This window comes from Lampetra planeri, chromosome 7 (genome assembly GCF_965212315.1).
Source record: "Lampetra planeri chromosome 7, kcLamPlan1.2.h2, whole genome shotgun sequence".
NCBI lineage: Eukaryota > Metazoa > Chordata > Hyperoartia > Petromyzontiformes > Petromyzontidae > Lampetra > Lampetra planeri.
In genome coordinates, this window is record NC_136113.1 from 4,896,671 (window position 1) to 4,921,554 (window position 24,884).

General features: G+C 42.9%; 1 protein-coding gene across 6 annotated transcripts in view; it reads right to left on the reverse strand.

The window, feature by feature from the left end:
• Positions 1 to 225: 225 nt before the first annotated feature.
• LOC144719824 (MAP/microtubule affinity-regulating kinase 3-like) overlaps positions 226 to 24,884 on the reverse strand; it is a 41,514-nt gene continuing 16,855 nt past the window's right edge. For 2 of the 6 annotated variants that reach the window (XM_078596046.1, XM_078596045.1), the window contains exons 5-17: positions 24,788 to 24,853; positions 23,610 to 23,680; positions 21,046 to 21,102; positions 20,062 to 20,298; positions 18,893 to 19,012; positions 13,703 to 13,802; positions 13,193 to 13,305; positions 12,487 to 12,649; positions 12,090 to 12,322; positions 11,715 to 11,818; positions 8,496 to 8,774; positions 6,964 to 6,990; positions 1,150 to 2,039 (exon numbers count right to left, since the gene is read on the reverse strand). In XM_078596046.1, the coding sequence (XP_078452172.1) occupies positions 1,676 to 2,039; positions 6,964 to 6,990; positions 8,496 to 8,774; positions 11,715 to 11,818; positions 12,090 to 12,322; positions 12,487 to 12,649; positions 13,193 to 13,305; positions 13,703 to 13,802; positions 18,893 to 19,012; positions 20,062 to 20,298; positions 21,046 to 21,102; positions 23,610 to 23,680; positions 24,788 to 24,853 (1,934 nt within the window). In that variant the 3' untranslated portion in view covers positions 1,150 to 1,675. Of the gene's footprint in view, positions 2,040 to 3,643; positions 3,689 to 6,963; positions 6,991 to 8,495; positions 8,775 to 10,946; positions 11,124 to 11,714; positions 11,819 to 12,089; positions 12,323 to 12,486; positions 12,650 to 13,192; positions 13,306 to 13,702; positions 13,803 to 18,892; positions 19,013 to 20,061; positions 20,299 to 21,045; positions 21,103 to 23,609; positions 23,681 to 24,787; positions 24,854 to 24,884 lie in introns of all 6 variants that reach the window. The other 4 variants (XM_078596049.1, XM_078596048.1, XM_078596051.1 and 1 more) reach the window with 3 other exon arrangements.

Here is a 24,884-nt window from a genome sequence, read left to right on the forward strand (position 1 = left end):
AGAATGGCAATTGCCCAAACATCATCCTACTTTATAAAACATTTCTGTCATAAGGCAAAGAATAAGCAGTTGTTTTTTTTTACCTTACCTTAGGCACACGGTAGTCTCCATAACCAATTAAAATGCACGTTACGAAAGGTTTCTGATTTCGCAAAACATCTCGTGCACAAGGCTTGTGCAGTTGCAACAACAACAAAAAACCCAGACACACAGAGGCAGGCAGTGCAGAGTTTTCAACAAGGGTTTTAATAATTGTGCACCAGATATATATAGAGCTAAGGGACCTGACATCTTGCATTGACCGCTTGCACGAACCTGATCATAACGACAGCTATAGTTTAAAAAAAAAAGAAAAATCCCGAGCGAGCCTAGCAGGCGATGGTGTTGCCACAGTTGTAAAGGCCGCCCGCCGGGGTGTGCATGAGCGGAGGCGCTTCAGGGTCAGTCAGCCCCATTTTTCCTCGTACAAAACACCAGGGGGGGGGGGGGGGTGGGATTGCAGCAGTTGGTGAGTTCGTCTTCACAAACACAAGTATAAAACACTAACATAGTGGGGCTTTGCTCATACTTGCGACTTGAAGAAAACCGAGGAAATGTTCACTTGATCGTCCTACTAAAAATTAACGTGTACGTTAATAAATATGAAGAAATTATACAAGAACTAAAATCAATGGGTGAGTATTCTCTTCTGCAATTGTTAATGTTGTTTTAGTGCACGTAAGATATTTATCAATAATGCTTGTAATAAACGCATATTTACTTTGCAGACTCAACCCACTTGTGAGTTGCGAAACGGAGCTGCGAGTTTGACGATCCCAATGGGACAGCGTCGTCCCCCAGCTGAGAACCCTGGAGTAGGGCCCTCCCCCAATCCCTTCAGTCCATCCGTGCAGGAGACAACATCACGGCCGGCGTTCACCGCACCGAGCCAAAGGTAACTGCGACTATACAGCAAACGGCGTGCGATCCACAGTGGCAAAGAGGAAGAAAAAAACTGGCCGCACGACGCCTCTAAAAAGCAAAGCTGTGAATCCCAGGGCCCAGTTTCGTTGATGGCGCCATGCTTAACACTGTGCTCGGCTCGAGGTCCAGTCGAGTGGCTGAAACCCAGGTCCAATGCCTCTCAGCCTTATTACATGCCTTCAATGCTTTTGCAAAATAATGTTTTCACTTTTGTTTTGAAACCAACCATAAATTATAGCTTTTTTTTTTATACAGGACACTTTAACATATCCATCGGCTCTATTTTACATAAAATAATTGATTTTAAATTGGGATGTTACTGGGAAGCTTATAGAAGTATACCAATCTGTGCATTCCAACCAGTGTGCCCGTTGCGGAAAGGTGCGGATCGGCGAAAAAGCACATTTCCCCCCCGTGTACGTGTCTCGCTCACTCTTGGCTCCACCACATGGCTCAAAAGCAAGCGTTTAATCACAACTCTGGCACATCTTCAAATCTCTACACAGCTCCGCCAGCCCGTGCACGACATCCCTGCATCATAGCGCAGGCAAGCACATCGCCAGAGTTTGTGTGTCACCGCTCATGTTTCCAGGTCAAGCCATGTGCCCCAGAGTTTTAGTTTTTTTGTCTTCTAACTTGTAGAACCCTCAGAGGACTTGGCTAGCCTGATGAGCGTTCGCCTCTGCTGCCGCCGCCACCGCCGGCCACCTTGTCAGAGCTTGAGCTCGTTAGCGATCTTGGAGGCGATGTTCTTGAAGGCGATGGAGGTGCCCGAAATGCGCTTGAAGCGCACACCGTTGAGCGAGAGGCGTGGCAGCTTGCACACCTCCATCTCCCAGGTGACCGGCTCTTCGGCGCCCGATCGCGTCTCGCCATGCGCGCAGTACAGCAAGTAGGGCTCGCGCTGCTCGTAGTCGCACGCGTTGTTGTCCAGCACCTTGCGGATCTCGCGCATCATCTCGCCCGGCTCCATGGAGCTCGTCGTCTTCATGCTCCACGTGAAGCGAAGCGAGCGTGGCTTTGAGTCGCGTGGCTCCTCGCGCACCTCCATCGTCGTGGTGGTTGTGGTGGTGCGGCTGTCAACAACAAGCAGACAACGTGGACATCAACAACGACCACAAGAACCACTACCCACTTGCCTGGTGCTGCTTAAAGCGCATCTCCTTTGGTGGCCCTGATCTTGAGGAAATGTCAACATTCCCCACGGTGATGGTTAGTATCTGCACAATACAACTGCTGTTGGGTACTCCATTTACCAACTCCAGAGGGCTCAGCCAAACCCTGACCAATGCATGAAGTGCTCTAACATATCACCAAATCACTCTAAATGTGCCAATCTCACCAGATCCTGGGAGCAAAGCAGATCCAAGCCCAGTTAGCCTTTGGAGGGACATTTTAGGTGTGGGCTTGTGAGGTGTCATCAAGATGGCAGAGTTGAGTGTTACCCCCTTAAAAGTGTACGAGCTCTCTGAACACTTGGATCTATTCCCAGATGCAAAATGCTCATGAGGGACCTTACATTTGGATGTGCTGCCTCGGTGAGTAATCTCTAGCCAAATAAAAATGGCGTTGAACACAATTTCACCTGACTGGATTACCAAATGCAAACCATATTGAAAAACTGGACTGCAATGTAAAAAAAATCATTAAAAAAGTGTATTGGTCAAAATTTGTCAAAAAGGTATTATATTTTGTCTTTCCTCCCCATTTTCTCCTTTTACGCCCTTTGTGTTGTGCATCGCATTGTACGGCACAATAAAATGTTTCTAAGCGACAATGGCAAAAAGGCTGACCGTAATAATGCTCACTGTTAATATTACCAACATGTTTCAGTTTGAATAGACAATGCAAAAAAATAACTACATTCATGTGGAAATTGTAAATGAGAAACTTAAAAAAAAGTTATCAGAGTTGGCAGTAACCTTCAAGCAATGTGATCTGCATTTTAACCAACACAGCCTTGGGAGTGTTGTTAAGTTCATGCGCAAAGGCCCAATTGACGCAGAGGTGGCAGAGAGCCCAAACCACAGGTGGCATAGAGGGGAGAGGGGGTTGGAGACAGCTGGGCGAGCATCGAGGCGTGCATATGCCTGCAAGGCCTGGACCAGTGCAACGCCAAAGCGCAATGAAGAGATGATGAGTTCCGAGGGCCCACAGGACCGCATGCTCATGCTTTCGAAGGTCAGCGCGTGCAATTGCTATCAAAACAAAGGACTGACTATACACCCTAAAAAAATTACATTACACGCACAAACACCAAATAACACAATACAAAAACTCACCACACACACACACACAGTCCCATCGGTATTAGAAGTTACCGATTAAAAGTTGGGTTATTTCAGGTTTATATATTTACATTTTGTGTTTGTATATAAAAAAGAATTGAAGACCAACGTCATTTATTTTACCAAGAGTATGGTGTGCACGTGTGAGTTTTTTTTCTTGCTCATGAATGAATGGGGGGTAAAAGGACGACATCAAGCATTCAATGGAAAGGAACCAAACGCATGGCGCAAGTCATCTCGCCATCCCCTTCTCTCGGAAATTGAAAATGGGTGTCATTGGATGTCACTGGATGGAGGTGCGCTGCCAACAGCAGTGCAGACTTCTGCTCAACGTGGAGAGACAGCTCGTGCGAGCGGGGGAGCCATGCTGTGCCCTCAGCCGGGGTTCTCACCTCGGCCCTTCAAATCTGCCGATTCTTTCTGCCTCATTCAATGCCCTCGGCAAAAACAACCACAGATTTGCAATGCACAGTTACACCCTGCCTCTGCGGCAGCCCTGGACAGGGAAATCCACGTGTAAGTGGTACATGGTACAGAACTGCACTGCTAAGGCAAACATACAATGCACAATGTACAATTCCCGAGAATGAGCTGTACACACGAGGCTGGACAAATCATTAGTTCACATTGCATGTTTACGATCCTGTCTATTTGGTAGCTCATATAACAAATGTACCCTGAGGCTAGCTCTTATAATATTTAAATGCACTCCAAGTTCCCTCCCCTCCCACCAGCAGTGTTCTGGTATAAAATGTAGGTGGTTCTCTTCGATGCAAGTTGATTAATTTATGCCGTTGTTGTGCAGTCAGCTACAGCAGGTGGCAGCACTGGTCCTACTCAGAGTGATGCGCTTGCAACTCTCCAACAATGAAGCCATCATCATTCCTGAGATAATTTGTATTCAAAATTCGTCCTCAAAGGCTGACATTACCTGTCTATTTCTCTCATTTCCTTATCCTCTGATTTTGAAAGTTCACCTATACTGGCGTAGCAACTATAATGGCTTGCCATGTGAATATAGTAACCCATTTTGGCTTATTTGGCAGAGAATGAGCACATTCCCAAGGTAGAGAATTCCTCATTCCATTGAAACGAGGTTACAGAAGATGCGCGTGTGCTAGGTAAACGATTGAACAATGGTGCGTTCAAGCAGATCTGTTATGCAACTTCTTTCGCCAGAACTTTAAGCGGCACGTACTCAAGCTGGTTGAGACGGGCCGCTTAATGTACGCGCGTATTTTTTAAGCACCGCGTTTTTCAATAAATGCAGAAAGGCAGCTCCACAACAATCCTCTTAGTATTTGGCTTTTCTCATAAAACGAATTGCTTCGCTGCTCAAACAGATCAGATCGGATAAACTGTACTATCCTGCTTTTGTATTGTGTGCACCCAATTACAATCACCATTTCCATCGTGACATCACTTCTTGATTTAGAATCTTTTTGAAGATGCGTATAATAAAACGGTGCTCCGAATAAAAATGCAATTTGGTACTGGATTAAATTCGCCTCGACTCTCTACGTCCTTGTATGATTAATCTCAAAGGCCAATAATCATCACTTTAATAAGTCAATGCTTTTGAGAATATTTGCAAGTATCACAAAACATGCTCCTTAATAAGGATGACAGAACATATGCATTCATTGTAATGGAACACATTTACGCTTTGATCAGTGGGTTACTGTTGTGATTTTAAGAATACATTTTTAATGCGTGTTATTTTATGTTCTTTCATGTTAAGTTTGTGTAGACAAGGCATACCCACCCTACGATCTCTTCTGGTAGCCTTTATACTGTGGCCAAAGCTGCATTCTGAATTTAATTTAAAATACATCTACAGACACAACCCTCAATATAAAAACAATACCTTTATGTAGCTATTTAATGAAATCGGTTCACATTTACAAATTACTTGCAGATGTGAAATATTTGAAACAGCAGTGCCTCCCCAGATTTATTTGGATCCATTCTCTTTTACAAACCTCACAACAGATGCCGCCATATACACGATTCTAGACGTGGTCTATGGATACAGCGAGACACAGCGCTGTCACTAACTGGATTACAAACGTTGGGGACACCTGTAAGCGAATCACAGGGGGGCAAACCATCCCCTAGAGTTACTGTAGGTTGCCTCTACAGTACAGAGCAACATTACAAAGAAAAAATACTAATTTCATACATTGACAGGAATATAAAGTCTAAATGTTTGAAATTTGGAATTCACTCCAAGGTATCATTTTTTTGCCCATAGTCATTTGTATAAGTGGATGTGAAATTATAGAAGAGATCTATCTTCGCTTTGTCCTAACTCTTATTCGAACAAGGAAAGAAGGTGGAGGACGCTTAATTTTCGGAGTGCATTGAAGGGTCCAAGTCTTTTGGATAAGCAGGTAAGAACTCGAGGACAGTGTCACGTGCAAGTGGACCTGGGTCACCAACATGACAAAGGCAAAAAGCTTAAACAAAGGAAAACCAATTCAGACTGCCCTCCACCCTGTTCCAGGCCGCTTCAATGTTGCATATTTGCGCATGGTCCCATGAGGGTATTCTTATGAAACTAAGCGCTCATTTCTACCACAGTTATTCGACCCTTGCAGATGTCGATTCAATACCGAAAAGTTGTGCAACAGCCACGTGTGTCTGTCCCACCAAGGAGTTTTGCCAGGTACTCTTAGATGGATACTGAAACGTCCTGAGGCACATTTTTGTAGAGCGGTGTTATCCACCGTGGAAAATACTGTGGGCCCTAGGTTCCTCCCCCTCCCCTTGGCGGCTAGCTCTGGGTACCACTGAACTCATTATACGAACAAACAGACAACTGCAAACATATGCAGGCCCTCCCCTTCATACCTTCCTCTCTAGTCCTCTATACTTCCCACTTTGTTTGGTTTTAATAGGTGAAACTTGGGGTCTGTGGTCCGCGTGTGTACATTTTTGATTGAAATGTAAAATTGGAAAATTGAAATTTTACCGAATATTTTTTGAGTAAATTTAGATTTTATTTGAGGCGTTATTCTTTTTTCTACTGTCAAGTACGGGGAGGGGGGGGGTTAAGAGAGTCGAGGTGTCAGTTTGCACTGGCAATTCACTTGCATTCGTCCCCAACATTCCTAATTCAGTAAATAAAATATTATCGATGACCAATACATCTTCTCTTGTGCACACACCATATTTTTGTATAAGGAGAGTTTCTGGGCACTTTGCACCCCAACCAATGATCACAGAGGCATTCCCTTTCATTTATTCAAAACAATGACAGCTTCAAAAGCAAACAAGCACAATGTTTGCACAACCCAAAGCCCATCCCCAGCAGAGCTGCAGGCTGAAGACGAGGCATAACACAACAAAGGATAAAGGAACACATATCCCCACATGAAAGACACGAGACATTTCACTTGGTACATATGTTAGTAGGGTTAATTGGTCTCCACGCCACCAGAGAGCTTGCAGCCTCAGATCGTTAGCACATGCACACCACCTCGGTTGGAACGGTCAGTGAAATCTGTATATGTCCGTGCAAGGCACAATTAATCCGAGTCCACCACCAGTCCACTGCAGAGTTAGGCCGACAGAAAAGCCTGGAAGCAGAAGGGATTCCCACCAAGAGGCTGCTGGGAGTGGGAGGGCTGGGGCAGTGGGAGGGCTGGGGCAGTGGGAAGGGTAAAGCAGTTATGGGGAAGGTCGTTGTACACGGCACTCGCTCTCCTACCTTCTGCTGAATCTGAAAGAGAGATTTCTAAAGCAAAATGAAGGGGGGGAACATAAGATCACGGTCACAGAAAATAAACAGAAACATACAAAGGTATGTTTTTTTATTAGGCGACAAAGCAAGTACTAGGACTCACAAACAACCTCACATTGATCAATTATAACTTTTACCTTTGCAGAAAATTCACAATGTAACGTGAATTAAAATATATACTGAAAATGACTGCATTGATAATTGTTTTTTTACCCTTCTATCTGGCAACAAAACTGACACCTTTTTTACAAGGAGTCATGTTTGCATTGACCACAATATCTGCAGCCATAATGCAAACAAATCAGAGTTATGTTTTTTGTTTGCATTATGGCTGCAGGTATTGTGGTCAATGCAAACAGGACTCCTTGTAAAAAAGGTGTCAGTTTTGTTGCCAGATAGAAGGGTAAAAAAAAACAATTATCATATTTTTTACTGGCAAATGAGGTTCCAATAATGACTGCATTGATACTGTACAACTGCATTGGAAGAGTAAGTTAAGGTGAAGTCAGTATTTGTGGCTATGCGCGAGTCAACCTGGGCTCCCAAGTCAACTCGGTTTAAATTGAACACTTTGCATAGTGTGACAATGTTGATACGAGGGAGACAGACTCTGGCCCTGGTGCTACCTTGAGTTTCTGCTTTAATAGATGTTCACGAGCTAATCTAAAGACTACACTTGAAGGGATACGTGTATGTTGTCAGCTGTGCAAAGTAGCAAGTTTGCATATCAACTATTCAGTGTGCCATTTCATATGGAATGTAATCTTAATCCTTTGGTCTTCTTAAACAGACTTTAAATATACATTTTGTTGCATTTAAAAAAAAAACAATAATGGCTTGCTATTAGAGTAAGGGTGGACACTGGCCAGTATTTTCCTTTATTAACAAAAAAAAGAACACCAATTGGGAAACGCATCATCCACTACCAAGTGTGGTACACGGGGCAGGCGGAATCTAACTTCTATGAAGAGTAACTAGCTGTCCAATGGGTCATTTCCCGAGAGCCAATCAAGATTGAAACTGGCCACACATTGACACAACATGCAAATGTTGGGCCCATGAAGCCCAACAAACATTTTTTTCTTAACGTACACTACACCTCGTGGCCAAAAGCCACAACTTGTCAATCACTGCTAAGCGTGTCTCACAACAACAGTGTCGCAGAACATTGTACATGCTTTGTACGGGCAATACCCGATGGAGGATTTATGCAGCTGAAACTCTCAACTCTGGGAGTATACATTTACATCGGATGTCATTCACTCCAGAATACCAAACATTGTAAAGGACATTGAAAATAGCTGCATCAAATACAGCAATACAAGTATATCAGAGTAATAAAAGGACATGACACTTAACCGATTAACATATTGAAGTCCACAATTTGAGACTTCACCTGAGTCTGCATGTAATAATTCCACTGAATGTCAGACCACTTTTACCTTAACAAAAAGGGCTATTAACTGCCCTAAAAACGCGTGCCGATACTCGCCATTTACCTGCGACTGAACTTGGAGGTGAGCTTGCTGAAGATGTTGCCCGTAGCACCCCGCTGACGCGCCTGCGCCGTGTCGTGCGAAAGCGTGGGCGAGCCCGGCGGCCCGTTGTACGTGGCGTTCTTGCGCTCGCGCAGCTGCCCCCCGTGGAAGGTGCTGCGGCTCGAGCTGCCGCGCGGGAAGCGGGTGCGGTCCGGCGTGGCGCCCGTGGGCCCCGGCGCAGACACTCCGATGCTGTGCGCCGACGGGGAGGCTACGGGCACACGCTGGCCGGATGACGAGCTGCTCTCCGCAGGCATAGAAGGGGGCAACGGGGCACAGGTGAGGGGGGGCGATGCTGTGGCAGCGAGGACACAAAAATGTAAGGGGGTGAGAAAATGGCTTTCCCCTGCCCACCTGTCCGAGGTGAAGCCTTGCTCTTAATCTGCTGCGAAGGCGACGTTTGTTTAAGGTGAACGTTTAAGGTGAACGGCAAGTGAAGGTGTCTTGCTAAAAGCTTAAAAAGCTCAGTCAACATGTGGCGGTTTCTTAAAGAGTGATGACAGCTAATATTGCCCAGGCTATTTCTCTGTTAATACTATGTGTAACATTGTGCTGCCATTTCTATCGATGACCGCAGTGTTATTGGCAACAGGTCAATCAAAGATAGCTGTGACCTATCTTACTGAGCACCAATATCTAGGCCATGCTTTTCTGTGAACAAGTGATATCACAAGAAGGTACTTAATGGCACTATGTTGTGACCAGATGATTCTGTAAAATGGCTGAGGTATTTCAGATTTCGTCACCTTTTTGAATAAACAACAAGTCCCATCTCGCGCTTTAAAAATCGCCAAGCATTTGACTAGTTTTAACCCTACAGGCTTATATTGTAATGGACAAGCTGCAGCATTGTACCCATCTGTGCACTCAACTCAGGTGGCAATGCAATAAAGATTTTTCTTTGCATTTAAAGTTTTGGTCGCAGAGCATGAACCATCAATTTGTTTTCTCCTGTTTTGGATACCATAAAACTAAACAAATGCCATAAAACCTTAATTCAGCAGGAAAAATATCACAAAAGGAAATAAATGATTTAGGGGGAAGCTGATAATCTTATCAGTAAACCACGAAGAAGAATCATGGTCAGGCAAGGATAGATTGTTCTGTCCCATTACCATTTCCGTTACACCCAGAACAGATAGTGCTTTTATACAGGTTACGCCGATTCCTGGAAGAGACGTCGCCGCATTTTCATTATCTGCCATGCCAAATACGTCCACAGAAGCACCGATAACTTAAACAGAACTTAACCGCAACCAATTGGTGGGTCTGCTACTACCACAAAGATAATGTTTACATTCCAAAGAAAAATGTTTTTTTACTTGACATTTTTTGTAGAAAAATATAAAAAAATATTTTATGCAAGTCACACTTGCCTCTCGGCCAATTTCGTAAACAACTTCAGAATAAATTTGTATCGTATTCAATGCAAATATACTGCTACATTAACACAATTTTTCCACGTGGTTTTTGTGCAAATGGTGTATTAGCAGTATGAGATGAGACTTGCCTGAATGGGGAGGGAACTTTTAGTAATTGTCAATCGCAGATTTAAAACTTGCAATTTACTATTTGTTTCAGAATCTACTTTGGTTTTGCCACAATCTGCACATCATCACAATTGACAATCATAATTTAAACTACGTCTCAGGATGGCTGGCAAATGGTGTCTGCTTTGCCACATTCTATGCGTTGCTTAGAGACAAAGCATTGACTGTGGTGTGGCACAATAGCACCGAGTCATTAGAGCACATCTAAAGCACGCAAAAGGGTGCTCTCAGCATGAGTAATGCTCGATTCAGCAGGGTGATGTTTGACATGAGGAGAGGGCACTGTAATCAATGGCAATGCAGAGGTAGAAGATTCTTCTGTGGCAGCACAAAATGAAGAGCATCGATTTGGTCAGGCCACAGAGTTTATTGAAATCTATAAAAAATGTAGCCATGCTCTTTTACATTTTGCCACCATCCCAAGTTGTTGGGCACTTGTAAGTTACTTTTGTCAACTTGCGAGAAGTAATTAAAATGGGTAGCCTTGGATACTTGATTAATTGAATTCCAACAGAAGACAAACTTCAATTGAATGCAATAAAACAACAATACACATCAACTACAGATTCGTTTTAACAAGCAAAACAATTTTTTGTTTAATAGCATTGCCAAGAAAAAATTCAATTGTGCACAAGCATCAATCTGACCTCCTCCACATGCCAACAGCAAGCAACTATGTTTTCAAACAACACTAAGACCGCAAGCCACATGACAACATCCATCAAAGGGGCAAACAATATTAAAGCTAAACAACTGTAAGACAAGCGGGTGTGTTATAAGAGGGTCTCGGCAGCGCTGTGTATGCTAAGCCGCAGGTTGGAGGTTCGCGCAGGACGCTGGAAAACCACCCGGTCACGCTTACGTTGGCCTCAGGGACTCTGTTGATTTATCGGAAGTCAGTGAGAGTCTGGCTGGAAAGCCGGATGCTGACATCGACTTGTGGTGCCTGGCATAGCCCGGTGCAGCCGACAGAGGTGGGTTGGCACCGGGGCTGGGGGCACGGGCACTAGCCAAACACAGTGGTGGCATTTCTGTCAAACTGCAATGCATTTCCATGCATGAGATGGCGAAAATAGGGTTTTGGAATACATTTGGGCAAAATGGGGAAGAAGAGGTGTTGAGAGGAAAAATATAGGCAAGTAGGAGGAGGGATTTTTTAAAAATCACATTAAAAAGTGAAACGCGTGCACACAAAACACGGCACGCAAAACAAGGGAACAAGGACCAAAAGAAAGGCACCCATTAGATTGTCACCAACATGAGTCAAGCACACAACAGCTGACACATGTTCCAAGGGCACAACAAACCTGCTGTCTTGGAAACAACATGAACACTGCACAAAGCAATCTCAACGTTTGAATTTACACAAATGGCTTGGATTGACTGCCTTAAACAATGCTGAGGCCGTGCACCCGAGTTTACGTGAAAACAAACAATGCCGCACGTAAACAAATACCTTACATGCTATGTCCAATTATGTATTCAATTCAAGAGAACAAAATTCCCTCACACAGAGTATGTTCTAAAGGTAACTTGGCTGAAGTACACACCCTCGAAACACTTGGGTGAGTGAACATTGAGGTTGAATGCCACAGCTGGCAGGGTACCGTCGTGTGCGTGACGCCAATACCTGTTTTCCTTGCCGTTCTGCACACTGGTCTGCCGCTCCCCGCTTGCCTTCTCCCCGTACACGTATGTGTTTCGGCGTGACATGCCGGCCGGCAGCGCGCTGTTCTGTATTGCCAGGGGACATGAAAAGAAACACTTTCATTCCATTCATTCCCGTGCAGGATGTGACAATTGGGATGTCACTCCAAGCTCACAGTGGAGCCATAAGTGAGATCCATGCAATCCAAAAACGCCTCATTTCTCCCCGAGGGCTCATAAAAAGCAGTTTGTAACGCCATGAAAATTTCACCTTTTAAAACGCATTCAGGGGTTTAGATATCAGAACAAGCTGTGGCAGTAAAAATATAATCCAGAGAGAAAGAAAAAAAAAACTCACCGGGGGCTGGGTGTTGCCTCCCTTTTTGCGGTTAGGGATTTCGGCCTTGTTGGGATTGGCGGCTGATCCGACGACAGGGCTTGCTGGCACATCTGCCTTATTCGCACTGCTGCCCGATTTTCTAGTCAAATCTTCCCGTGCAGCATCGCCATCTGGGTCAATGGTGGGCAACGCCCCGGCACCGGCCCCCGCCCGCTTGTTGTACGACGCCGACGGTGGGATCTGTGGTCCGACTGCAAGAGTGGAGAACGGGCGCCAGAGGACAGGTTAGATGGGCAGGGGGAGGATAACCATGGCATTGCCTTCACCGAGTAGACAGGGGGCATTTGTCTAGCAGACACAGGCATACATTTAGGCTGGAAAGTGAATGCCAGCGAGGCATAGTGCTTAGGCTCACCATGGTCACTGTAACGCCGCTGTTGCTTCTGGTTGGCAGAGACGCTGCGTTGCACCTTGCCGTGAGACGGCGATGGCACCGAGCTGTTGTTGAGGTCACTGCTGGGCCGCAGGGGCTTGGCCAGCGACAGGTTACTTCCGGAACACGAGTCACTCCCCTCCAGCTGAAATGGAAAAGCCAAGAAGTTAGTCAAGCAGCATGTCGGCAAAATTGCAAATAAATCTTCCATCCTCTTAGGTTTTTCGGTAAAGTCACGTAGGTAAAAAATAAAATTAATAAAAGTAAAATAAAAAATCACGACGTTTCGGAGGCAACACAAGCTTCCGTCTTCGGGTGGAACCGTCACAGTACTTGATACAGCAATCGTGCTGTAACGGTTCCACCTGAAGACGGAAGCTTGTGTTGCCTCCGAAACGTCGTGATTTTTTATTTTACTTTTATTAATTTTTATTTTATTTTTTAGCAGACACAGGCATAAAAAACCTAAGAGTATGAATCCTTGCAGTCACGAAAGCTTCAAATCTAGAAATCTTCCATCGTTTTATACATGCATCTTGGCTTTGTGTTTTATAACTTATTAAAAAAAATTGTAAAACAATTGCTTAAATCCAAAAAGTAGATGTCTCAACACTTCAGCTCTTAACGTGAAATAATACAGCTGTAGATTGTTAAACCAGTCACAATCACAGCTGCCAGCATACGGCACCTCAGAGGGCTTGCGGCCAAGGAGCAGGTACGTGGCCAGAATCTCGTCGTACTTCATGTTCGTAAGCGAGTCCCGGATCTCGTCGCGCGAGTATCCCATCTCAACCATCGTCTCTGCACACATACAACATGGCACCGTCAAAACATTAATCAACTTTCACATTCTCCAAACTAAGAGGATTTTATTTTTCCAATGAAGTGCTGCAACGTCTTGCATTGCATCATACCGATCGATAGCAATATATTCCAGGCACATTTATACTTGCAGTTCTTACCAAGTCATCACATTATCACAAGGACATCATCACAGGTCGCAATTCACAGGTAAAGTGAAAAGAATTTGGCTTTGTTACGATACTATGTCGTGCAAAAACTTTGTATTTACATTGCAATGTTTTTGCTCTGTAGTAATTATTTTATATTAAACAGCTCCCAATGCAGGGCCCTCAGTGATGGACGTGTCTTAGCTAGGTGTGACCCCCCCTCCCCACCCAACCGTGTGAGGCATTACCTATCCTCTTGGTGTCGTTGATGTCTAGTGTGGGCTCCACGTAAGGCTTGAGCTCATCGTCCTCGTGGCCGACGTTCATCCACCGGTCTTTCATGATTTGCTGTTGCCAACGCGACAAAAGAAACTGTGTGTTAGCGACAATGGGGCAAGTCGTAAATACGCACAGACAAAAATTAACACCACTTGTAGTACAGCAGGGGCTTGTGTTGAGGCATAGCACAATATCACAAAACACAATTGCAAAACAGCTTGCTCATGTTGAAAGACTGACTCACACTAAACAGAAACCCACTCTTCCTATGAAATTCTCTTTTTTTACACAATTATGCCACCCCTTTAAAGTATAGGAGAAAAAAAAAACAAGAGTCTGCCATTGCCACACAGACAAGAAGTTCATTTTCTGTAGGGAAATGCATTGGCCAATCCAGTGCAAAGCGAAGCAGCTTTCGCAGTATTGCAATGCAATAGTTCATATCTCTTCTGCCAAACATTTCTGTAATTGTACTGCAATGACTAAATGAAAGTTATTGCAACTTTAGCTGCTGCTGGTTATGGACTCCCTCACGAGTTACAATATCAAAACAAATATGCAGCAGTTCATCACTGCAAATGGGGATCATTATCATCCCAGGGTCAGCACGTGTCCGCTGGAGGCAACATCACATTATGAGCTCGACTTATCAATTCCTGGCACTGGACCAATCGGCTGGCACTCAAAGCGAGGATGTACCACAGCCGGTCCAATAACGCCCTTCAAACCACACCCACTCAACGCCAATTGGCCAGATCGTCCTTGATCTGCCGGTGCAAGCCCAGCGACAGGCCCCACCCACTACAAACACAAAGCACATGGGCACACACGCAAGCAAGGCAGTCATCACTCCCTCCCCACAAGTAGCCACAACATGTGATGATGCTATCGCTTAGGCCAGTGGAACCTTTTGCCCCTTGCTTGTTTTACTAGAAAGATGGGACCCATGTGGTAGCACCGCCAATATTTATTATTAAGTTCGAGTCTGCATGTTTACGCCACCGGCAATATTATTAAGTTCGAGTCTGCATGTTTACGCCACCGGCAAAGTGCTGTACTGCTGCTGTGCTTTTATTTACGTTTGCTGAGCAACAAGTAAACATGAGCAGGAATATGCAAAGAAAGAACCACACAAGCTGCAGCAAAACCAAACACCCAACCGCTGCTAGCTGGAGGAAAATCATAAGTACATTCCCTTCCACGCTCAAATAGAAAACTCTAAATCATACATTTCAAAACAGCTGACAGTGCATAATGAATGCACTGTTGACATCACGACTGTTGATGTCACATACTGTTTGAGCACCCAGGCTTACATTTTCCAAGGAAGACACCAGTCCGGTCACTTGTCTTATTAATGCTCATTATAACAGATGAGCAGAAGAAAACTGGAAACATTTACAATAAAACTCATTAATGTTCACACATTCCTAAAACAAACCATGATGGATACAAATACGATCAGGATACAAGTACGAATTCACACGTGAAAATTGTAAAGAATTACATTTTCACATTGTTAAATTGCCTATGCATATGCAGACAAAAAACAGGAGACAGTAAACGTTGTTGGATTAGATCGCGTTATTTTATAAATGTATCGTAACCGAGACATATAATAAACAAACTAAAAAGACAAATTGTGGATTTAATGACATCAACAGCTTCAACCACTCTTGGCTGTTTTATGAATGCCAACCCTGCCTCTCTTGAGGATGGTGTCTCAGTTTCCTGGGTTATTCCGGTGACACAACTACGAGCTTGCAATCGAACATAAGGCGGCACACCGATGAGAAGTGACAGGAGAAAGCACCCACCTCCAATCGCCAGCGGCAATTTTTCTATTTCCCATTAAAAACTGTGAATCGCACCTTGTGCACACCTACGAAGCTACTACCAAGGTGGTAGTTAAACAACATGCTTCCACCACCTCCTGCATGCCCGAATTAAACTACACAAACAGTGGACACGGTTGAAGAATTTGGCATCTGGCTTAGACAAACACAGTATCACAAGTAGCACCATTTAGTTCAGTTGTCAATGGAGTGGGAATTGTACACCGCGGATTTTTACACAATCTGCCATTAGGCTTGAACGCTAAAATTTAGATATAACCTTCAAGTCAAAATTGACAACTCTGCACAGTTATCATTATAAAAGCAAAACTAAAAGGTGAAATGGGACGATACTTAGAATGGTATCAACCCAGAAACCAATGTGATTAATGAAAAAAAGAACACTTTGAAATGCAAATGTTTGCAAGAGATAAAACAAATATATATAAAATATTCAATGTGGGCTCAACTTGAATGACAACAGTGACATTTAACTGCAATTGTAGGTGGATGGGGGCGATCGTTTGGCTGTGAAGCAACCTCACATTGGCCCACTTATGGCAATCAGTGACAAAGCTGTGTTCATTAACACCTACCAGTGAACACGCTGCATAACAGCCTCTGGCTTTCAATATTGGAGCCGCTACTTCACTTGTAATGCATCATTACGTCGTGAAATATGAACGATAAATTTAACCCTTGACTAACATTTTGTATCCTTTAAAAATGTTATCTTTGCTTAAAGGAAACCACAGTGGACACCTATTATTGCCGAGTGCCTACTTGCCTCGTACCTCACTGTAAACAGTATGAAATTTCATGGCAAAACGTAACATAATTTAAATTAACTACAGTACTCTCGATTATCCGCGCTAATGACGGCCGCAGATAATAAAAAATTGCGGATAATCAAAAAATATGAATTTTCCTTGGATCTCTATGCCAAAAACTAATATAGGTATAAATTATATTTAAATTAAGAAAATTTAGCTTGTTTATGAAGAAAACTAAAATTTGTATTAAAGAATGTATTGATTTTGATTTAGAACGAATACTAACGATCGACCGATCAATGTGTGTGCTCAGCAATAACACTTTCCTTCTCTCGCGCAGAAGACTCCGCCCACTAAGTGGATAGCAGAGCCACACCAATCAAAATCCACCCACTGTCATAAAGAAATGCAACTACTGTACTGTAGAGTCGTTCACGTGGATTTCGGATTAACCGGAGCACACATTTGTTCGGTTTAAGCACATGACTTGTAATAAACATTTCCAAGAATAACAATGTATCACTCTTTAGATGATTCATTTGGGCTGAAGAAAAAATCCATGAGGTGTTAATTTCTGTGAAAATCTCAGGTGCGTGGTTAATCCGCAAATCGGATAGACCGCATGCAGATAATTCAAGAGTCGACTGTATCACTGATTGCATAGAGCTGAACGCTTCATTGCTCAATGTGAGAAGTTATTTTAGGAAATCAAAAGCAGCATAAAATATATGTCCAAAATAGCTGAACCTAAAAACAGAAGCCATACTCAACACTCGGTCCTCCATGTACTTTATGAACTACTTTCCTTTCAGAGCACTTTTTTTAATTTGTTGAAAGCCACAAGATCACAACTGGTTGTATGCAGACTGGCTGCAAAAGCCCTCCACTGAGCCCCACCATAAAGCTTGAGTGCTGCACACTGTGGCAGAACAACCTTTATTTACAACTGGATGAAAGCTTACGGGAGGCAAAACGTCTCCTTTTGCAAGGGAGACCTGGAAAATACAGCGCATAATATATAAAAATAAATGTAGACAATTGGCCAAACGATATTGTACATTTGTACAAGGCAAATAATGCATGCTGAAAATATTTAATTGTATTTGTTAAGTTAAATATTTCACTCAATTACTCCACTGGTGCAAAAGCAATCCCATGGCTGATGGTGCAGATTTTGGGTTTGCCTAAAATTTGTTCATCACTTCAGCAGCCCATATGCGAGTTATGCAGGGAATAAAATCCGAGTAAAAATCCCAAAAAAACAATGTAATGTACATTGTGAGCCATATTTAAAACAATCGTGCTTTTCGACCAATTTTTAAGAATGCTGGTATTTTAGTTTTACCAAAACAATCCAAAAAGCACAACACTTTACAAGACACGATGCCGATGCTTGAGAGTTGATACGAGCACTCAAAGAACATAAATTCTTGTTTTCTCAAATGTATAATCGTGTTTTTCTAATTGTTTAGATGTCTTAGTATATATTCTATGGTTCTTTCGGTAAAGTCACAATCGCAACACAAGCGGTCGTTATCAGGAACAGGGAGGTTAGCCTCTTGTCATAGTTGAGCTCAAGTCTCTTTTTACAATCTGGTAAACCAGGTATCAACAGGCCCATTTCTTCAAATAATGATCAATGTAGTGCTAACGTCATGTTAAGAGATAAGGTCTGTTACTTCAGGAGCCTGTTAATACATGAATGGCTGTAGAACTGTTCTACGATGAAAAGGCTTTCATGATATACCATACAGTTGTAATAAAATATCTCCTAAATGCCACAAAGTGCTAGTCATCTACCAAATCATAAACTTGTGCATAAAAGCTATGAATAAACTGTGCTAAGCCCCCTGTTCCAAAACAGCATTTCCTGTAAACAGGGTCAAATGGACAACACTCTGAGCAACTGTATACCTTATGGGGCATAGATTTCCCTTGTCAGAGCGAGACCACTGCACCTGCTATGCCAGCCTCTCGGGGAACATCCACCGACGCAGAAGGCAATCTTCAATAGGACACGCTGGTATCGTTTTACACACACACTTTAACCAAGACTCCAACCTTGCCACAGGAATTTGAATATATATTTAAGGGAAGCCCTCGTTACCAGCAATACCCAGATGGATTTTAGCTGTAGGAAAACCAAAAATGAAGGCAAACAAGCATCCCAAATTTACAGTGTTGTTTACATCCATTAAAGTTGAGAAACCCCATGAGCGTGTGGTGAGGCCAGCACTGCATCAAGCTACCTTTTTATTCCCAGTGCTTAAGTTCACACACTGGATCAGCGAATAATTCAAGGCTCAGTCAACCTAGGACCATTTCAGGGTAGGTTCAGACACCACATGTAATGTACATGTTCAGCACCAATGCCAGTAATCAAACCCGCAAAGAGGTAATCGAACGGGCGCACACTGTTTCAGCCAGTGGTCTCAAGTAATTCTCGTGCTTGAAATTGGCAAGAACACAAGCACGCACACACACATGCAAGCAGGCATCATCTCAACAGCGCACACCTCTGACACACACACATGCAAGCACTGCAGCTGACCTCCAGGCTGCCCCGCTTGGCAGGGTTGAGCACCAGGAAGCGCTTGAGCAGGTTCTCACAGTCGGTGGACATGTAGAAGGGGATGCGGTACTTCCCGCGCAGCACACGCTCACGCAGCTCCTGCACAGCACACGTATGTAAAAAGTCCCCTTGAGTCGGCTCTTTGCCCATGGGTTAACCACCTACCCAAAAAATATATATATATTTTTTTAAGTTCAGTTTTCAAACGTATTTTATCTCAATTTGTGCTATCGGTATCATGCCACAAGTTGAAGAATCCTATCAGATATGTCGAAGTGCAGTGCAATGATTTGTCAGAGAATGGCCCATAGAAGCGGATACCAGAGCTCCCCCTCTTGAGATATGATAGTCAAACTGTTATTTTAAACTATTATACATGGAAATCAGCCATATTTTGCAAACACAAATTTTGTGTTATAGGTTTTTTGTGTATTCATTGGTGACCGAGCTAAGACTATCAACTCAATATTGAGAAGCAGGTTTAATCACAGGTAGCTGCTTGAAACCAGGATCCAGACGATATGAGCGCTGGCCTCTGGCTTATCTGGACAACTTGTTCATGTTTTTGTTTTTTGTTTGTTGCGGTTGCACCCGATTCAAGAGCCGAATGGCTCACAGGGATATACCAAATAAATGAAACCGAAACTGAAAACTGACAACTTACTTTGCCGCGACACCCTGTTGCCACACTTCCTTATGAAAATGTCTTTCCATATATGTGGCTGGCAAAAACCAGACATGTGATGTAGGTTCCTAAAAAATAATCATAGCTGGACTTAAAAAAAGACTATCCTGAATGAAAAATTATTACTGGTGATTACCATTGGCAAAATTACTTTTGACCATGTGAGGTGATCTTGTCTTTGTGGGATAAAAAAAAACATAAGTTGTAATTTTGCATAGCAGTTCTTAAAACTAAAATCATAAAATTACGTGCATCAGAATTCACTCACGGATGCACATACATGTACATGGTACCGATCACTAGTATGCCCCCCACACAATAATAGCCACCATTCGGGACAAACTGGTAGTGACATCACTACTGGAGTGTAAGCGTCTTGCTGGCAGGTTTGTGGACCAAGATGTCATGGGATAATTGTTTAACTGCCCCACAGCCCCCTCTTTCCCCCAACATGCAAACGCACTTTGAGATTCTGGCCGTCGAAGGGCAGCGACCCGCTGACGAGCGTGTAGAGGATCACTCCGAGGCTCCACACGTCCACCTCGGGCCCGTCGTACTTCTTGCCCTGGAAGAGCTCGGGCGCGGCGTAGGGAGGGCTCCCGCAGAACGTGTCCAGCTTGCTGCCCAGCGTGAACTCGTTGCTGAAGCCAAAGTCGGCGATCTTGATGTTCATGTCGGCGTCCAGGAGAAGATTCTCCGCCTGCACGGGGGGGGGGGGGTGTTCATCAACACCACAATACCATTTCACGCAGGACATGCGGCAAATGAGAGATTGTTATTACGTCTGCTCAACGTGCCCCATGTGAAAGAAGTTGACCCGTTTTAATGAAGGAAATATATTTGAGCATGTGGAAATCCCACGGACCCCCCCATCCGTAGTGCCACGGAACAATTCCCTCGATCACAATTAGCCTCCCTGGATCATCAGGGATACATGCTTGAAGGAGGCAGACTTAAAAGAGCATGGGACCAATTGTTACAAAAAAATTAACCCTGCCCCAGATATCTGAGACCCACTGGCCCAGTGTCACCAGGACACACACCTTTTTAACTGTATGAGATCCCACTCAGTCAACATGCGCAGCTCTCCTAACCCTCCAATTTTAGACCCCTTTTCCCACCCACCCACTCTTCTTTTCCAACATCTTGCGTGTTTATTTTAAGATAAGATCAGCCAACCCTATAAAATCCCAACAATAAGCTCCGTAAATAAGTACCATGCATTGTGAAATGTGAATATAAAAAAATATAAAAAAGAAATAAAAATGTTCGTCACAGGAAAAAAAGATCTAGTAACCTTTACAATGTTATTAATATGCAATTGGCACAGACTTGTTCATTATCGTAGGTTCAATAACAACTCATCTGCTATTAAGTCATAAAATGAATACTTGCACATGCTCAAAGTGTAGTAGATATAAAAGCATGGTAACTGGCAGGTACTCACTTTGAGGTCTCTGTGTACAATGTGTTTCTGGTGGCAGTATTGCACAGCAGATACAATCTAAAAAGGAAACATGAAGAAATTGTTGATAAAAGTTCAATAACATTAAAATCATTACAAAGAGCAGATTTCCCGTACACCAATGCATCAATAATGAAAGTGGTGGCATTGTTTAATTAACAGTAAGACAAAATATAAAAGTAATGCTCTCAGTAGTCACAAGCGCATATAAAAGCAGTGCTAAGGGGTTAGATGTAGCACATTTAATGGCTAGATGCATCTCACAAACATCTGCACTTTCCTCTCAAGCAAAAATAAAAAAAATAGTTTTAACTGGAAAATACAGAGGCTTTTAGAGTACATGGGTTGATAGATTAGCCAGTTTAACAGGTTGCTGCTGGAGGAAGATTGATGATTAACAGTGAATGCTTAACACGACCATCAGCTCCACTGCCCCATATTGCACCGACTGCTTATATATTGTAAAAGGCTTTAGTTACCATATGGCAGTGTTGCCATATCTGAGGGACAAAATCTCCCTATTACGTGGAACAAGTACTTCCTTAATTTGAAGGGAGTACATCCAAATTGTCTAAACCAGGTTTCAAAATTAAAATGTCTCTCCAAGGCGCTCGAAAAAACACATTTATCATCAAAATTCGGACATGGATAAAAAAAAACTCAAAACTCTTCTCTTCGACTATAATAAGCATCTGCAACCGTAAACATTTCTGAATGCACAACCTCTAAACCCACAGGCATAACCTCTGATCTACCAAGAATGCTGTTGCGATTATTGGCTCCCTTTTACCGCATCGCTTTCAGTTTCAATACAACCCACATCCCCGAGGGAAGCCCTCCTGCGCTGGACCACTATCAGAGATTTCACCCAGTGTTCATTCCGAGCCAGAGCTTTGAGGGCTAGGTTATGAGCAGCAATTGCGACTACGATAACACCTGCGCTCACAATATGTACACGAGTGGCAAACCCATAAGAGCATGCAGCCCGAAACCAGAGTAGGAATTTTGATGTGGATGTCATTTTTTGGCGAGTGGGGTTGGGCAAAGATGAAAGTAGACTTAAAAATTACTTAGTAATATTAGCAATATCCCAAAGCCCACTCACTATAATTATCAGTCAGTGTGCTGTGTCTAATTTTGCATTTGTTCCTGGATTAATCTGCTTCTTTCAGCTCCATGCTTATTTTCATACTTTTCAGCTTTAATAACATTTTCTCTGTCAGTGTTTTACCGCATGTTATAGCAGGCAATATAACTACAATTGAAAATGTCGATCTTTAAGCACATTGGTATGTTGGTTGTCGTTATAAAATTACATTTTCCAAAAGCACTGCAACCTGCTACCACCCACCTTTTTATTATATAGTTCTGATAATTGCCCACAATCAAATTACTGCCCTAAGTACACATACAAGTGATGCATGTTCTAGTTGTTCCACAAATGTATGCCTTAATTTGTTAATTGAACTTGCAAACGTCTTTTGAGTTGCTCATTTATCCTGAGTGCAACTTTGCATCCTGGTTTTACTTTTTCAATATTCTATCAATTATTTCCAATGGTTGTTATATTGACTTTTTATCAGCGTAAATGAGATGGATAATATTTCCTCCATTCTAAATAATGGTTTCATTCCTCAAAGGACATTAAAAAAAAAATTCTTGTAAAGTCACTCTACATAGCCTTAATTGAGAGCTTATCTCCAAGCCAGAACCGTTTTGTTGTATTCTGTGACCATCTTCAAGGAATATTTGTACAGCTATTCTATATAGTTTTTATAAATTAACCAATAAAGAAAACTAGCTCGTTCTAATGAAAAGGGTTGTAATGCCTCTGGGAAGACAAATTATATGAATAATAAGACTTCCATTATGGGGAAAGGTTTTACTTTAAGGAGCGAATGAAGATGATCAATATGAATGCATTCAATTCCAGGCCTGACTGCTATCTATGGCTGTCTTGTTTGAGCAAATCTCCAGAACAAATTCACAACTGTGTACAGCCACATCCCGAGTTCCCTTTATAAACGCAGGTTTCTTTAAATACAATGGACTGTAAGGGACTTCCACTTATCCCAAAGAAATGAATGCCTCCAACACCAATCAGAAATATTTATTACGCAGCACAGAGTAAATTAAGGGAATGTGGTCCAAGTCTGGTGGCTACTTCCACAGTGGCCACCTTTAGCACCATACTGAAGGCCCATTCTCACGTATGCACATCTGTCAACGAGTCAACATAATGGCGAGCTGGAATGCAGTTTCAGTGGGAATAGTATGTTCACCAACAATACACAAGCATGATTTTACAGGTAGGAACAACAGTTCCACACTGCCCACCAGGGATTATTTGTCTGTCTGTCTGCCGTGCATAGCCACACCCTCGATTTGTATTTCATAGAGCGCTTCGGGCGGGCTCAGCACCACGTGACGCGACGCCCCACACAGCTTGTGCCGCGTGACACGGATCGCACGAATGCGCTGTCTAACCAAGTTTCTACCTGCCCACTCCGAAGGAACGTATTTTTGACAAGATAAATTATGCTCACCTGTCTAAATTTTGCTCGTGCCTCTTTTTCCTTCATACGTCCATGTGCAACCAAGTAATCAAACACTTCGCCTGAAAAAAGAAAACATTTCATTACGTGCAAATAATGAAGGAAATTATACAAGTATGCGGACACTTTCATGTGACACTTAATAACATCAATTCATCTTGCAGATGCATTCCTAATATGCTGAAAATGAATTAGCACGTTCACAAAGAACAGGACTCATTAATAAACATCAATTGAAAATGTAGCGTGTAAATCGTTCAGACTTGACAGTTTAATTCAGTATTTCAATAACGTTATATATTTTCTTGATCTGAGATGTGATCGTCACTCATTTTGCTCAAGCGAAAGTGTGAAGAAACTAGAACGAAAAACACTGACAAAACCAACACCTTGAAATCACTTGACATTGGTGACTAATATAAAAAACTAAGCAATTTGTATGTTACCAGGTAAGGCCAACTGTGCTATACAGATCTTTTTCAGAAGTGACCTTGCCACAAGCAATAAGCTCAGCGAAGTGGCTATCATGTGGAAATTTATAGCAGCCAAATAAACTCATGTCGATAATGTAGAGGGAAAAACCGGAGGACCCGGAGAAAAATTAACACGACCACAGGGAGAACATGCAAACTCCAAATATTCAGGCATCATGGCGGGGATCGAACCCACGACCTCCTGTATACCAGGCGAGGTAGTTAACATCTCGCCATAGTGGCACCCATTATATAAGGAAACAAGCAAACTCCCACAGACTATATACAATTTATGAATGGGCCAGTTGGTTTTGGCAAAAATTATCTAACAGATGGTTATTTCGACATCACTCCACCACCTTGCACACGTAAAAAAATTCTGCACTTCAGCGAGACGTTAACGTCCACAAGCAGACGGGTCAGCAGGGCTTATCACGAATGTCTCTTGCAGAAGAGTGACTCCTTTCTGATGTGGTGCCAGTCAGATTTGGGGGATGAGATCAGGTTACAAACTGGCGAACCTTCATTGCACACGGGAGCAGTGCAACCTCTGCGGTATCCAAAACTTGGACTGAACTTTTCCCCCCAAAGTGCCATATGGAGGAAAAGGAGAAAGGAGAGACCAAAACTTTCAAAAAAACAAAAATAAGTGATTGACATCAGAGGAAAGCTGGAAAATGACTGAGTAATATTTACCTCCACTTGCATACTCCATCACGAGATACAATGTTTTTTCCGTCTCAATAACTTCAAATAATTTAACTGCAAAAAAATCAAACAAACAAATTAGGAA